The 17,401-nt window shown below is 35.4% G+C and overlaps 1 protein-coding gene across 2 annotated transcripts in view; it reads left to right on the forward strand.

Moving 5' to 3' along the window:
* Nucleotides 1–1,519: 1,519 nt before the first annotated feature.
* LOC107702867 (disintegrin and metalloproteinase domain-containing protein 9-like) overlaps nucleotides 1,520–17,401 on the forward strand; it is a 43,838-nt gene continuing 27,956 nt past the window's right edge. Inside the window, exons 1-4 of one of the 2 annotated variants that reach the window (XM_016505299.1) lie at nucleotides 1,520–1,929; nucleotides 4,025–4,122; nucleotides 8,844–8,902; nucleotides 14,724–14,802. In XM_016505299.1, the coding sequence (XP_016360785.1) occupies nucleotides 1,848–1,929; nucleotides 4,025–4,122; nucleotides 8,844–8,902; nucleotides 14,724–14,802 (318 nt within the window). In that variant the 5' untranslated portion in view covers nucleotides 1,520–1,847. The remainder of the gene's footprint in view (nucleotides 1,930–4,024; nucleotides 4,123–8,843; nucleotides 8,903–14,723; nucleotides 14,803–17,401) is intronic. The other variant, XM_016505298.1, reaches the window with a different exon arrangement.

Consider the following 17,401-nt stretch of genomic DNA (forward strand, 5'->3'; position numbering starts at 1 on the left):
AACGTCGCAGTTTAGTTTGGTCAGAACAAGAGGTAAATGCGTGTAGTTTTTAGACTATCCCTAATTTAAAAAGCAACAATAACAAACTAGCGTACTACTTCAAATACGTTTTTCTTTTTCCTTTCCTTAGTACCTACTTATGCTAGCGGCCGAAAGTAGTTAAACTTATATATGGATTCGTGTTCTGCTGGTTTGTGTTGTTATAGCAGGCCGAGATGAAGGTTAAAACCGTCCCGTTTGTTGACGCATGCTCGGTTTCGTCCTCTACAGACGGGGCTCATTGGCGACGCGAGTCCGAGCGAATAATCCAAAGATTTCGAAACGAGAACTGAAACAGCACCCATTTCTGATATACAAACACATCGGGATCCGCGAGCTGCGGCGAACTTCATACAAACTTATTACCGAAGGATAAAGTGAAACAAAATGACCAGGTAGCTGAAACAGCGGAGTCTATTTTGTTCTCCACAGGAGCGTTATGTGGAGAGGGCTCATTGCCATTGCTTGGAGGACAACGCCTGGATAAGGAAGAGAGGGCAACATTTGACGTTATTTCGGGACGGCAGTTAATTACGGATACTTCACAGACATGGTGAATGCAGTTCGTTGTCGTCTCGCGAAAAGCGCCTTTATGTGGCTGATGCTCCACGCGTATAACATTATATACACATATATATATATATATATATATAAAACATTTCCTTATGAATCCATCTATGTAAAGAAATCACAAACAAATGCGCTGAACTGCAAAATCTCTGCTGTTAGATGTTATATCTGGGATATAACTGGAATTACAAACCTATCTGGAACTACAGGCTTTCAAAACACGTCCATTATTGCGGATTGGCTTGACCGCGCTATGGTTTCATAATGATCTATGAAGAAATGAAAGTAGCCTTGTGTTTAACACTTAAAAGTTAGCGAAGCAGCATAAACATACCGTAAAACAAGTAAAGTCACCCAAGGTAATTAAGCATTGTTATTCAAATCTAATTTTTTTTATCTACATTTATACCAACCTCACACCTCCCGTCATGAAAGAGACGATAAATATACTGAAAGTGTCTCAAAGCATCAGTTGTTGGAACTCTCGCGATAACACGCGAGACTTACCTGGGGGGGCCGAGTCAAAGTATATTATTTGTAGTTTCGGTTTGTTCCTTGATATTTTAGAGTTTTTTTTTATTCTTTGGTGACAACGAATACATTATCCTGACTCAACTATAAATAAACAACAGTTGTTTTAAAATGGGGAAACGTCGCAGTTTAGTTTGGTCAGAACAAGAGGTAAATGCGTGTAGTTTTTAGACTATCCCTAATTTAAAAAGCAACAATAACAAACTAGCGTACTACTTCAAATACGTTTTTCTTTTTCCTTTCCTTAGTACCTACTTATGCTAGCGGCCGAAAGTAGTTAAACTTATATATGGATTCGTGTTCTGCTGGTTTGTGTTGTTATAGCAGGCCGAGATGAAGGTTAAAACCGTCCCGTTTGTTGACGCATGCTCGGTTTCGTCCTCTACAGACGGGGCTCATTGGCGACGCGAGTCCGAGCGAATAATCCAAAGATTTCGAAACGAGAACTGAAACAGCACCCATTTCTGATATACAAACACATCGGGATCCGCGAGCTGCGGCGAACTTCATACAAACTTATTACCGAAGGATAAAGTGAAACAAAATGACCAGGTAGCTGAAACAGCGGAGTCTATTTTGTTCTCCACAGGAGCGTTATGTGGAGAGGGCTCATTGCCATTGCTTGGAGGACAACGCCTGGATAAGGAAGAGAGGGCAACATTTGACGTTATTTCGGGACGGCAGTTAATTACGGATACTTCACAGACATGGTGAATGCAGTTCGTTGTCGTCTCGCGAAAAGCGCCTTTATGTGGCTGATGCTCCACGCGTTCATCGACTGCAGTGAAGGTGAGAGAAATCGCGAGTCCAGCGTCCGGACTCCATTGCGAGTCTCCTAATGTCCACAACACTTATTAGTGTCGACGCTTTGATTTGAGCCATTAATGTGTACTTGACATATACTGGCATTGTTGCTTTCCATCCTGGACCTGGGGACCCACTGCTCCGCACATTTTTGTATGTCTCCCTTGGCCTTATCTGACACACTCAGTTCATGGAGTCTCTCCTAATGAGCTGATGATCTGAATCAGGTGTGTTAAATAAGGGAGACACACAAAATGTGCAGCGCAATGGGTCCCCAGGACCAGGATTGAAAACCGCTGTATTGGCATGTAGACACCAATATGGCAAGCCGTCTTAACATGTATTTCTTAAAACTAAACGGTGTCATTGCTACTAGCACTTTATAAGTAGTAGCACCACAAGTCCCTCACCCTTCAAAATCGTCTCTAAGTTTTCCTCCGATATCTGTGCGGTTGAGTCCATGCTGGAGTTGCCTTGATTCCACAATACAGCATAATGAATATGATTATCAAATAATGGCAGTTTCAGATACAGTGATTGCCTAAAGCAGGGGTCACCAAACTCGTTCCTGGAGGGCCGGCATCCTGCAGAGTTTAGCTCCAACTTGCCTGGAAGTTTCTAGTATACCTAATAAGACCATAATTACATGTAAGAGCTTAATTAACTGGTTCAGGTGTGTTTGATTAGCAAATCGCCTAATCCAGGGGTGTCCAAACTCGTTCCTGGAGGGCCGATGTCCTGTAGAGTTTTGCTCCAACCTGCCTCAGCACACCTGCCTGGAAGTTTCTAGTATGCCTAGTAAGAGCTTGATTAGCTGGTTCAGGTGTGTTTGATTAGGGTTGGAGCTAAACTCTGCAGGACACCGGCCCTCCGGGACCGAGTTTGGGCACCCCTGGCCTAATCCAAAAGATTTCGAACCGAGAACTGAAACAGCACGATTTTCTGCTATACAAGCACATCCGGATCCGCGAGCTGCGACAAACTCCATAACAAATAAATAAATCAAATGATTATTCATAGCAACGTGTTAAAAATAATATTTTTCTTTTTCTTTTTTCATTGAATGTTTAATTTTCTTGAAAACAAACAAAAAATGGTAGCCTGCAATTGTTACCATAATCTGTTTCTACCTGATTTAACCCATAAAAAAAATTTTTTTTAGTATATAGTAATATATTTAGGTTGATTCATTGATGAATATTTTAGACTCATAAAAAAACAGTTCAGTTAGATGTTACCTTTTAAAGTTTATTTAAATGTGTGTGTATTAATTTGCTGTGTGTTAATAACTGGCAACTATACACCTATTATAATGTAACTTCATGACAGATATAAATATATTTTTTTGTAAGTTTCCATGGCACACATGCATGATAAATGAAGATGTGGTGACAGTGCAGCTCTGGTCTGATGGAGCATGTGACAGTTCTGTCAACACTGGCTACATAAAGCCCTGCAAGTTGAGTTAAAAGTGTCTCCTAAATGACTGCTTACTTACACACACTTATTTTAGCATTTAAGGTTTAGCATTAAGCATTTGAGGGCATGTTTTGAGCTGAGAATTATGTGAATTATTGAAGGACGTCGAGATAAATCTGAGAATTTTGTGTGACTTTTCAGTAAAGAGAACAAGGAAGTAAGCATTATGAATTGTTCTGTCTTATCTGCCCTTCATCCTTTTCGGGAAAACAGCACAGGAAGTCTCATCCAACTTGTTGTCTGATGACTCAGGAGCGGGTGGGATGCCTCTCCTTCCTGAGGTCTTTCTCTCTTCTCCATGATACCCTTGCCAGCGCAGCACTATTTCCACCTACAGGAAACACTTGCCACTTATTTGCTGACCAGTCAATTGCATACAATCTAATTACCCATGATCACAATAGCAGTCATATATAAACATTTTTTGTTGCAGTGAGGAATAATAGAGGAAAGTAGATGGAGAAATGAATGACAGTTGCCTGTAAATCCAGTGCAAGATATTGAAGTCTCACTGTTTTCCTGCATAGCTTGTATAATTCATTGTGTTTGTATTGGTGGTGATGTGTAGACAGTGTTGTGACGGGACTGTCTCTGTTCATAGGCTCAGTTACCCAGCAGACGTCTCGGCTCTCCTCATATGAGGTGACGGTACCGAGACACATCAGCAGACTGAGGAGAAACCAGGGCAGTGCAGATAAGGTAAACAAACAAACAAACTCTCTCTCTCTCTCTCTCTCTCTCTCTCTCTCTCTCTCTCACACACACACACACACACACACACACATTTGCCTTTTAATCACAAGCGTTCAGCATTTGGAAAATCAAATAAATGAAAGTAAAATCAGGTAAAATTAAGTACTTGACATTTCTGAGCAGAAGTTTGGGTTTCAAATGTAGATAAATGTTGTTCTATCAAATTATTGGGAAAAAAAGAAAAAAAAAAATGTAATTCTTACATAAAATTGCTTAAATACACATATTCTATAATGATTGTGTTTATGATCTCTGAATAAAAAAAAAAGTAGTTTTTTTCCTGTATAAAGTCAAAAATGTCAGTGAGGTAAAACTGTCCAAATGTCATTATTAATTATTATTAATAATTTAGATATTACTTTTTACCTTAAATGTATTTAAAAATGTTTTTGAAAATAATAATTAAGATTCAAAGTGTAAGGAAAATATGCTCACATTACTTTTTTTTTTTTGAGACAAAAGAAAACAACTTTATTTCAAGGAATGCATTTCTGAAACTTGCCACATGCATTTCAAATTAGATTTCTGAACGATTTTCCTTTTTATCTTAAAGAGGGTAACAGTTTATAATAACTTCAATTCATAAATCATTAACAAACATTATATAATGCTTAACAGATCTTTAGTTAATATACAGTATATTCACATAACTAGAAATATGAGATAATGCTCTTGTTAATGTTTACTAATGAACTTACTAAACATTACCTAATGATTAACATAAGATTATTAATGTGAACTGAAATGCTTACTAATGTCAGTAAACTTTCAGTTCATATGATCTTCATTTGTTGGTCTTTGTTTGTTGTGTAGACCTCTATTTACACACCTTAACAAATAATTTATGAATTATTTGTTCATGTTTTTGCAGTACCCAATCTAAAGTGGAAACTATTCGTCATTTGTAAATGTTTATAAATGTTTACTAAACATTAATACCTTTATTAACAGTCATCTCAATGGCAAAAAGTGTCCCGAAAGACCTGAATTTACCCTATTCACACATCTTTAATAATCATTTGTTCATGTTTTTGCAGTAGCCAATCTAAAGTTGAAACTATTCATCATTTGTAAATGTTTATAAACGATTACTAATCATTTAGTATCTTTATGGTCATTGGACTTTTAGCTAATGTAACAAGGTTTGTGTAAAGGGTGGCTCGTTAAGTTTAGCTAAATGCTTGCTAAAAACATAACAGATTGTAATTTTGGTGCAAAAAAAAATTTTTTTTTCCTCAACACTCACATTAGTATACTACTCTTCAGTATATAATTAAACAGGATATTCCTTGAATCATAAATAAACAGGGGAAAACAAATCATTTTTTAAAAAAGAAAATACTTGTTCATTTATCAAAACAATATAATATCAGATTGAACCGTGTTCCCTTATAGTAATCAAATTGACCCCTGTACACTGTTGACCCTTTAACCAACCTTTAAACCTACCCATGCTACCAAACCCGTCCCTACACTGTAAAAAATGACACCAAACCTGTCCCTAACCTTACCCATATCACACCTTAATAGCAGCTAAAGTGTTTTAATCATTTTATAACATCTGTTAAAATCATGTGTAGATTTTCTATAAGTGCTTGATCATATGGAATTGAAAGTTTAATGACATTTGTGAGCATTTTAACTTACATGAAATAATGATTTGTTTGAACATTATCTAATGTCTAATAAGTTTTTTAACAAACATTAACAAGCACATTATCTCACGCTTCTAACTCTTTGAATATATGTTATCTAATGATCCATTAATGTCTGTTAATGATTTATTAATGAAAGTTATTATAAAGTGTTACCAGAAGGGGCAGTTGTATTTAACATAATAGTCCAGGAAAAGATAACTGAAACTGTTTTCAAGTCTGCAGAAATCTGTCATTTTTTCCATTAAAAAAAGTCAAATTAATTTTGTTATTGTATCTTTTCATGAGCTCCCTCTCACTGGCCATTAACTGTGTGGATAGGATCTTTAGCATGTCCCTCTCATTCTCTCTGCGTCCTCTCTTTTTCTATTTTTTGTGAATGGTTTTGTATCTGCTCCTGTCTACTCCAGCGGTGCTTCAAAGATAATGCCACAGGAACCATCTGGCCGGCACACATGCCCAGCAGCGTGGGCGTAGTTATTAAAAGTCTGCTTCTGCCAGGACCACGCTCAGAGACGCATGGCACAAACAAACACACAACACTCCTCTCACCTCTGTGTCATTGAGAAACAGTCGGCTACTCAAAGTTTGCTCGATGAATTCACCTTATAATCTTATTAAGCTATTATTATTAAGTTGGTATATACATCATTATTTTCTTCTTCTTATTATTATTCTGTGAAACGCAAAATGAAATCTTAGGCAGAATGTCCAACCGGTTTTCCAGAAAAAAACTAAAAAGGAGGGGAAGAAAAGCACAAAGAAGGAGTCTTTTTGAAGCCATATGATAGCTTTATGCAAACAGACAAATTTATTATTCACTCCATGATGCTTTTTAAAGTTTGATAGTTTTTATGACTTTTGTCAGTGCCATTTTAGTATATACAATACAGTATATACATTTTTTTTTAACTCTACTTATATACTATTATAGTTTTATTAGCATTTTGAATTTGCTTTTATTTTTATATTTTCATAAATTTTCATTGCTATATTGCTAAATTTTGCTATATGCTTTTGTCATTTTTAGTTATTATTTAATTTTATTATTATTTATTTTATATTTCCATTTAGCTTTTATTTACATTTATTTCAGTCATTTTAGTACTTCAACTTATATTTCAGTTAGATGCCAAGCCAACATTGCTAATTTAATTTAAGTTTATTTATTATATTTTATTTGAGCTTTAATTCACTTTAACAACAATGGTTTTGGTTTTAGTTTTAGTTAACAATAACAACACTGTCTGGGACTATTTCTGTGGTGGTTTTGGTTTTTCCATGAAGTGACTCTTGAAACTCAAAAAGAGTGAAGAAAATCCTGTTTTCTCACAATATCTCTTTCCATAATCTTATAGAGTTGAAGGAGAGACAAAGAGCAAGAGGAAGAGTCGTGTTTGTCAGAACTCTGCTAAACTTGCAGTAAATGTCAGATAACATGTTGGCATGTTTGGGCAGGTGTAAAATTGAGTTCAAAGACAAATCTAAGTCACACCCACCAGTTTGGTATAGCCACCACTTCTTGAAAACAGCAGTCTCACCACACTGTGAGGATCCTCTGGGCGTGCCGTTCTCGGCCCCTCCGCCTCAGCTCGCTCTATCCCGGCCTCAGCGCATGCTAAGCCGGGGCTTCCCCTCACGCTAGGCCGCTGTGTTTTTCGTTGTGAAAGCGAAACTACTTTGTTTGGTCTTCCAAAAGAGGACACGACTACAAATCAGTGGTTAAGTTGTATTTATTACAAAACTGTTCCAGAACAGTTTAACCCAAATATCCAGATGTGTGCAGTACATTTTATGGAGGACTGTTTACTGATCCTGGGAGAGTAGACTACAATGCTGGCTGTTCTGACTCACAGCCTGTAAGTACGTTTTCATTTAAAGGATTTGCCACTGATGATTCAAACGCGAGTTTTGAGCAGTGTAGAGTAGCACTTGTTGTTCGTCATTTCTCTGATCACAAATGCAGACAGAATTTTATGTTTACGCGGCGCGATGCAATGCAACGCAACGCGTAAAAAGAAATAATGTTCTTTTTAGCAGCATCATATGACCCCTTTAATGTCATCAAAATAATGGCGCCCCCCATAGACCAAAATATGTATACAATTATGTTTTTATTTTTTTTAAATAACCTAAATCTTTCATGGGTTTTCTACTACATATTTCAGTAAGAGACATCATTTACGTTATATTAAGCCATACAAGTCTTAATACCCGGGGGTTCCCTTTAAGCTGAATCAACTTAACTAAGCTTATCTGAGTCCATATATACTTCATATGCCAAAAAAATCTTATCAGGCATATTTCGAACATGAATCATTAAATGACATATGAATTAATTGTCATTTTAAATCTTTACCAATCTTTGCAACTGTGCTTCACATCACTGGTTGTTGTGTGTGTGTGTATTTTGTTTTTAAGCTAGTATAAGTCACATTCAGATCAGGTTTTGCCATATGGGGCACCTTCAGTTTCTACTGATCTTACATGCGGGTTTACTGTTATGTAAGAGCTTTTCTCTTCTCAAATTTGTGCCAACATTATTCAAATGTCGCTGCATTTGGAGAAATGTTTTTCTAACTGTGCAATAAAAGGCAGTGAAGTCCTAGTTCATTCCAGCATGTCTGTTGTTGTCTCTCTCTGACCTGATTCATTTCCTGCATGTGTATTTTTACTCAGAATTTAACAAGGGGTTTATTGGTTTATTGGTGCAGTGCTTTCTCAGAAATACAGACTAAATGAAAGTATTTGTTTGGTTTCATCACAAATTTACTAAGCCTAAAAGAAGTCAGCACTGACGGGAAAGAGACCACATGAACTAGTAAGGGAAGCAGGGCTGGATGTGTTATGCTTTATTAGTGAATTAGGTCAGTGTGCTCACAAAAATGCCCTTCACTTATTAGGTTCATTCATTAAAAAAAGCAAGAAAAAGAATTTTGACCCTTTTTGTATACTCTTATACTCTTATATATAATGATTTGACCGTTTCTGTCATTTTTCCTTTTATTTAAGGTGTCATACATGATCCAAGCTCAAGGAAAAGAACATGTCGTCATCCTGGAGAGAAATGAGTGAGTATTTTCCTTCTGCTTCTCTCACTTTCTCTCCTGAAGTCAATTCATACACTTGGCCAAAGATTATTTATGTTTGATCTGTATAGGCGGGGTAAACCGAGAACAAATATAAACCGTGTTAACAGTGTTTGATCATGTGGCCAAAATTGTGCTTTTCACAATGGAAATGGTGAAGCCAAAGTTCTACATTGAGCTAACGCAGTGTTTCCCATCAGTGATCCTGGACGCACACCAACACTGCACATTTTGGATGTGTCTTTTATCTGACTCATCCATTCGAGCTCTTGGAGTCTCTACTAGTGGCCTGGTGTGTTTAATTAAAAAGAGGTTGAAAAGTGCACTTGTTGGTGTGCCTCCATGAACAGGGTTGGGAAACACTGAGTAACATAAGCCCAAGTTCAGTTTTTCACACTTTTCATACTTTATCCTGGGTTGGTAATTCACAGTGCATTTAGCATGAACTGAGACTCTCTGAAGCAGGGCTTGATAACTATATGCAGACCAATATAATTCAATTTTTCATGACATATACTGATCATTGTTGTGTCCAGTAAGCCTTATGCTGAACCGATTCTTTATAGCTGTTTTTCCGTTTGTCACAATAATAAATAAATTCTCGTTAGACTACAACAATAAAACATGTTTTTGTTATTGTTAATTCTTTTGATGCAAAATTTTTAATCTATTTTCATTTCTGAAATTAATTTTTATAATCTTTCCTTACTTTTGTTTGCCACTATTGAGCATACTAAATATTTCTTGATTGTTGTATAAAAAAACGAGTATACAACTTGACTAAGCAAAGTCTTGACTTTCTTGACTAAGAAATTAATACTTTAATTTTTGAATACTTTTTTTATGTTGCATTAAATTGATAAAAAGTGAGAGCAAAGACATATATTTCTATTTCAATAAATGCTGTTCTTTTGAACTTTCTATTTAACTAATAATCCTGAAAAAATAAACTACTCTGTTTACGGCTTTCAACATTGATAATAATAAGAAATGTTTCTTGAGCAGTTTCTTGAATGATTTCTGAAGGATCATGTGACACTGAAGTCTGGAGTAATGATGCTGAAAATTCAGCTTTGATCACAGGAATAAATTACATTTTAAAATATATATAAATAGAAAACAGTTATTTTAAATTGTAATAATATTTCACATGGTAGTGTATTTATGTAACTGTATCTGATAACCAATTAAGTAGAATATTGTGAATGTTGGTAAAAGATATTGGTCAAACCAATTACATTTCTATAATGTAAGTGTAAAAACAGGTTAAAACTGGCTGTATCAGGCTGAGAAGTTTCCTAATTCCTAATATCTGTACCTTACCGTAATTACATTTTGGTCACTTAGTAGACTGTTTAGTTGTAATATTTCTGTGTTTGTTGTAAATCAGAAGCCTGTACAGATTAATGCAACAGTGTTTTAAAACCATAAGCCTTTTCACCTGTCAGCATTTGAGCCTCATTCAAGTTAATGCTTGGCATTGATGAAGCTTAATTTTCCTTGTGTCATGATGTCCTAAAAGACACTTAAAGGGTTTTAGACTTTGGATTTGTTCACTGTTGTCCATTATGTGCATTTGCACAAAACCTGCAAAGGTTCTCAGAATGTAAAAAACATCTGCTCTTTGTGTATTTAAGTTATTTGAAATATTGCGACATGTAGGCAGACCTTTTTGGATGACCACTACATCAACAGATAAAGTCCCTTGATACTATCAGATTTGTCATGCAGCTGAATAAAGCTGAGGTGTGTACTTTTCACTTCTCCTGTTTGAGAATGTTACCTCACATAATGTGTCCCAATGTACTGAGGTTGATGCTGGATGAAACCCCCCAATACTCCCCTATTGCAGATCCAGAACATTCTGTGCTCTTCGCTTTTATATTTAGATACTCAAGCAGCAAACACATTCTTTTTTCCTTCAGCTTGACAGTTTGTTGCTTTTTTGAAGGGCCGGAGCTGGGAGATGTTTTGGAAATGTGCCTTCGAAGTAAAAAAAAAAAAAAAAATGTTTTGCACCATTAACAAAGGCGAATTGCTTCACATTTTGATGTAGGATATAAATAACACACAATGTATGACCACAAAGCACACTGAGTTTGACAGTCAGTGCTAAATGTGTTGTGGCAGGTGTGTTAATTCTTTCAGAAAAGTCAACGATTTCCAGCTATGCTCACCGTCTGTTGCAGAGGAGATGTGAAATAAAGGTCAGCTCATCAGCAGATATTACATTTTTTACACAGTGTGTGGCCTCCACAGATCATCTAAGATCTTAAATAGTCTTAGAACAAGCCCACTGTGCGCAGGAAACTTGAACGTCTGATCTTTGTGATATCTGTATGATTGCGTCTACCTTGTCAGTATTCATAGGAAAGGATGAGAAAGCAGAAAAGAGGAACTTGAAATCTTCATTTCTGAGAAAAAAAAGCCAGATCATAAACAAAATCTAAAGACATGATAAAACTGTATTTGCAACACATTTAACTTCTGTAATGTGACACATTTTTTTCAGGAAATAATGTGTGAGATGGAACTCAATTTTATTTATATTCTTGGAAATTTAGTCTATAATATTATTAACTTTGATTTTTGAACAAAAGTATTGCTATTAATAATGCTCATATTTGAAGTGGGTTTTTTCCCTCCAAATTTCTGCATCCATTAAAAAAAATGTTTTTGCTCTTTTTTATATTTAATGTATTTTTAATTGCTTTCAGTGCCTCAGTGGCTAAAGTTGGCACTACTGTTTTTTTTTTCATGTTCTAAATTGCAAAAAAATAATTGATTCAGCTAACTGAAATAATTAAAAACTAAAATAAAAATAAATGTAAGAAATGGAATAGGAATAATTAAAAAACAAAAACAAAACTTAAACTAAAATGAAAATATTTAAATAAATACTAGTATATAAATGAAACAAAATTATCACTGAATAATTGAGAGAATTTCTACACAGAGCAATTTGCTCTCTTTTTAATCTTCATCAATTTAGATCAGACATTAAATTATTCTTCCAGAAGGGATACGTGATTTTAAATTATGTAATCTTTAGTAAGAGTTTCTCCATTGTTTTAGTACACCGAAGGAATTATGCAAAACAGCATCGCTCTGCCACTGCAATCAAGCCACCTGAACGCATCTCTTTTTATGAGAATCTTTTTTACCGCCTGCTTTCTGTGGGCGCTAAAAGCATAATGTAAAATCCACCTGGCATATAGCGCTGAAGCACAAATGACAACATGCAAAGAGGTATGTTTAGGCTGAAAAGAATGATTGTCACTTAATTTAAACACTCACACACATTTAACGCCATGGCTGAACTGGATTGTAGGAGGTTAGTGAATATGACGCAGGTTTTTGCACTGAAATATTTTTGCACAATATTTTTTCATAATCTTCTCTCTTTGTCAGAGCTACACACACTACTTCACTTGGCACTTCCTCTCAGCTCTCTTTCCTGCTGCTGTTTGTCACTAAATGTCACAGGGTCACGGTGCTGTTGCCCTCTAATGCCTTTGGTCATGTTTTCCACATTAGTTCATGCTCAAACCTGATTTTTGATCTGTTCAGGTTTTCTGACACATGGTGTTTTACATGAACTTACTAAATATTTGTCTGATAGGATCATTATAAGACATTATAAAGCATCAGGAATATGCAAGATATACAAGCTTGTGTATAAACTACTGTTTTAAAGTTTGAGGTCAGTAAGAGTCTCTCCTAGGCTGCATTTATTTGATCAATACAGTAAAAATACAGTAAAAAATTTAATATGTTAAAATAAATGTACAGTTTGATATATTTTTAAATGTAATTTATTCCAGTGATTCAAAGCTGAATTTTTCAGCATCATTACTCCAGTCTACAGTGTCACATGAACCTTCAGAAATCATTCTAATGTGCTGATTTCTGATTATAATCAATGTTGAAAACAGTCGTGCTGCTTAATATCTTTGTGGAAACCATGATACTTTTTTTCAGGATTTTTGAATAGAAATCTTTTGTAATATTATAAATGTATTTACTGTCACTTTTAAATAATTTAATGCAATTAAATCCTTGCAATAATATAACATAATATTATATATAATATTAGGGCTGGGTATCGTCTGTTTGTTTTTACGATACTGGTGCCAAATCGATACTTTTAAAATGGCACCGGTGCCTAAACAATGCCTTTACTGATACTTAAAAAAAATAACAACACAAATCAATGGTGGATGACATTAAAGAATGTTTTTTTTTATTGAGAAAAAATAAATAAATTGAACAATATATTAAAAATTTTAAGTATACGTAAATATAAATATGAGTAAATACAAAACACAACAAATTGATATAACAAATTCACAATAAAACGTAAGCCACCTAACCCATCTACAATAATTTAACACTAAATAACAGTACAGTATAACAGCAAAGTAGTCAGTATTCTTGGTAGGGATGCAACAATAGAGTTAGCCCACGGTTCAATACATACCTTGCGAAAACTACGGGTTTCAGTTCAGTTCTGGTGGCTTGGCACATCAGAGTGTGTTTGGCGATTTTCAATTTAAAATGTGATTTTTAAAACAAATTAAAAAAAAAAACTCCTGTACACTGGAGAAAAACATGGATTGTCATATATCTACTTCAAATTTCTTTTGAGAGAAGCATAATTTTTTTCCTATTTTTACCCAAAATAGGATGGATTGGCCATTTTTAAAGGGATAGTTCACCCAAAAATGTTAATTACCCCATGATTTACTCACCCTCAAGGCATCCTAGGTGTATATGACTTTCTTCTTGAATACAATCGGAGTTATATTAAAAAAATGTCCTGGCACTTCCAAGCTTTATAATGGCAGTGAATGGGTGTATTGTAGAAGTCCAATAAAGTGCATCCATCCATCATAAAAAGTGCTCCGGGGGGTGAATAAAGGCCTCCTGAAGTGAATTGATGCGTTTTTGTAAGAAAAATTTGCACGATCATGAGAGAGTGACGTCCAGTGGATGACGTAGACGTAAACTCCGGTGAGAATATATCTCACGAGAAGCAAGATTTTGTTTACAGGAGCAAAGAAGCAAAGTTTCCTTTGTTTAGCAAAGGAAAACCAGTCTCCTCTTGGCTTATATCATTATACCGTTGGCTTATGCCATTTCGGAACACCAGAGGGCAAATATTTCAATCAACAGCTCAATGTAATATAATATAATAAAAAACTTTATGACCCAAAAGTTTTAAACTGGAATGTATGTTATCAATTTTAGTGATGTACAGATAATCTATTCCATTCTATGTACTGATAATTTGTGTATGATGCGAGACTGTATTAAATACCTGCAACAATGAATCCTTACATTGTGTTTTTTTCCCTTCAGATTGCTTTTTCCAGAGGATTTCACTGTGTACTCTTATGCCAAAGATGGCTCGAGAGTGACGTCCAGTGGATGACGTAGGCGTAAACTCCGGTGAGAATATGCTAGTCTCACGAGAAGCAAGATTTTGTTTACAGGAGCAAAGAAGCAAAGTTTCCTTTGTTTAGCAAAGGAAAACCAGTCTCCTCTTGGCTTATATCATTATACCGTTGGCTTATGCCATTTCGGAACACCAGAGGGCAAATATTTCAATCAACAGCTCAATGTAATATAATATAATAAAAAACTTTATGACCCAAAAGTTTTAAACTGGAATGTATGTTACCAATTTTAGTGATGTACAGATAATCTATTCCATTCTATGTACTGATAATTTGTGTATGATGCGAGACTGTATTAAATACCTGCAACAATGAATCCTTACATTGTGTTTTTTTCCCTTCAGATTGCTTTTTCCAGAGGATTTCACTGTGTACTCTTATGCCAAAGATGGCTCGCTGGTCACCGAGAGACCAAACATGATGGTAAGTCAACAAACACTTACAAAAACGGAATGAATGCTTTTACCCAGGTTTTTTTTCCAGTTGTCAGAAAACTTATATCACACCAGCACCTGGTTTCTATAAAACAAGGGAAAGCATGTAAAACCAGGCAGTTTTAGCACGTCTTTTCTAATCTTTAACAAGCCATGTCACCTGTCTGTCCGATGTGTCAGATCTCTGTCAGATGCTTTTGCTATTTTACACTCTTTTGTTTACTGAATGGCGACCCAGCATCACCCTCAGCCTGTGCCGAGAGCTTGAGGATTTATTTATATTTGTCTTAATGCACAGCTCAGAAACACAGGATGTGATTGCAGGAACGCAAATACTGTGGTTTAGACAGAGAACACACAAACCAGTTATTTTTTACATTTTAACCAGCTGCTTTCATAACACAAAAACTAAACGTACCACTGCATTCGGCTCATAAGTTGTATGTTATTTCCACTTTGCTTGCGGAGTTTCTATGGCACAGCTGAAGTGAGAACAGCTGCCGTGTATCATAATGTGTTGTTGTCTGCTGTTGTAATTGTTGATGCGATTTCCTCAGGCCCCTCGACCAACATTCACACAGCGTCTGATGCCAAGGGCAGTGGAGCAGTTCTGGGAAGAGCTGCATTACTCACACTAACTGGAATCGAATTTTACACGAGTATTAGAAATGATAGAGGCGCAAACTTCATAGAAAAAGAACGTAGAGAGAGGTGTATGGAACCAGTGAAAATATAGTTCATTCCCAGTGAAGTTCTTGACATATAGAGATGAATGTCTGCTGAGAGATGTAATTTGAGTCATCGGCCCTGACCTGAATGAAGTCACTGACAGTTTGCTACATGCCGTTGAGATTTCTCATGCTTTCTTTCATTACATCTTCGCTCTCTCAGTTCACCTATTATGGATTGAGTGAGAGTGTGTCAGACGGCAGAAGCCCATCCTGCAGTCTGTTCTGCTTCATGTTGTCCTTAGATGCACAACAACTTTTGGAAGTTGTAGTACCAGTCTTACAAGACTCACTGTAAATGATTTTTTGCACAGTGTGTTTAACACACAGAAACACGTCATATACGTCATATACAGTCGCCCCAAAAAAGGATTCAAACTTTTATAACACATAAAACTATCTGAATGTCATCACACTACAGTAGATATCAAAATATCAAACCAAGTGAAATCTAAAAAAAAAGATGTAAGAAATTTTCTCTAAACTATTTTTTTTACTCAACTGTTTTTAGTGATTTTTAATGGATTCATGAAGTCAGTTCTGCTCAATTTCTTTACTATGAACACAAGGCACTAATGTTTCACAAGCATAAAGTGTAAAAACACTTTTTATCTTCATTTTGAACTGTAAATCTGTTGTTTTACGATGTAAAATGTACAGCATTTCTTTCTATGAGATGCTTTGAAAGTTGAAAAAAGGGATGGACTTCATTTTAAAATTCTGGCTGATAAACTGATAACTTTTAACCAATGACCGATTTAAATAAATTAACAATTAAACACTAAACACTAGAATTAATCATTTTAAATGCTGAATTTAGTGAATTTAGGCATCACATCATTATAATATAAAAAATGAATATTCAGATTTGCTAAAGATTCAATTTAACACTGTTATTAAATTATTAGTGTTATAAATGAGAACTTTAAGTATTAGATTGTGTGAAATGTAATAGGTATAAATGGTTTTTAAAATATATAAACTGAATATTCTAGGATCTTGTAAAAAAAGATTGTCAGTGCAAGTGAAGGAAGAGTTTAAATGGGGGGTTTTCTGGTTTGAGGGTAGGTTTTATCAGGGCCATATTGCTGGGGTGTGCCATTGCCATATGCATGATGGGAAATAGTTCAGCAAATTATTGTCATCGCACTGGTCTAAAAATAGCTCAGCTTTATTTTTTATCTGTTGTACCCTCTCTATGTAACAAAGGGACAAAACACCACACTCATGGACAAAGGCAGCACGTCTGAACAGAACAAGATCCAAATAGTGTTATGTGAGCTAGTGTGTTATTTCTCATTTATGATGCCACAGGTGAATGCATTTCCTCTTGTTTAATATAAATAATTATAGGCCTACTGCAATTGTTGAATGTTGAAATACTTTCTCCTATTTCAGTTTAAAGGGGTCATATGATGCTATTTTAAAGATCGTTTAAATGGGGGGTTTTCTGGTTTGAGGGTAGGTTTTATCAGGGCCATATTGCTGGGGTGTGCCATTGCCATATGCATGATGGGAAATAGTTCAGCAAATTATTGTCATCGCACTGGTCTAAAAATAGCTCAGCTTTATTTTTTATCTGTTGTACCCTCTCTATGTAACAAAGGGACAAAACACCACACTCATGCACAAAGGCAGCACGTCTGAACAGAACAAGAAACCAAATAGTGTTATGTGAGCTAGTGTGTTATTTCTCATTTATGATGCCACAGGTGAATGCATTTCCTCTTGTTTAATATAAATAATTATAGGCCTACTGCAATTGTTGAATGTTGAAATACTTTCTCCTATTTCAGTTTAAAGGGGTCATATGATGCTATTTTAAAGATCATTATTTTGTGTATTTGGTGTAACAGAATA

The sequence above is a fragment of the Sinocyclocheilus anshuiensis genome, unplaced genomic scaffold (assembly GCF_001515605.1).
Source record: "Sinocyclocheilus anshuiensis isolate Anshui unplaced genomic scaffold, SAMN03320099.WGS_v1.1 scaffold366, whole genome shotgun sequence".
NCBI lineage: Eukaryota > Metazoa > Chordata > Actinopteri > Cypriniformes > Cyprinidae > Sinocyclocheilus > Sinocyclocheilus anshuiensis.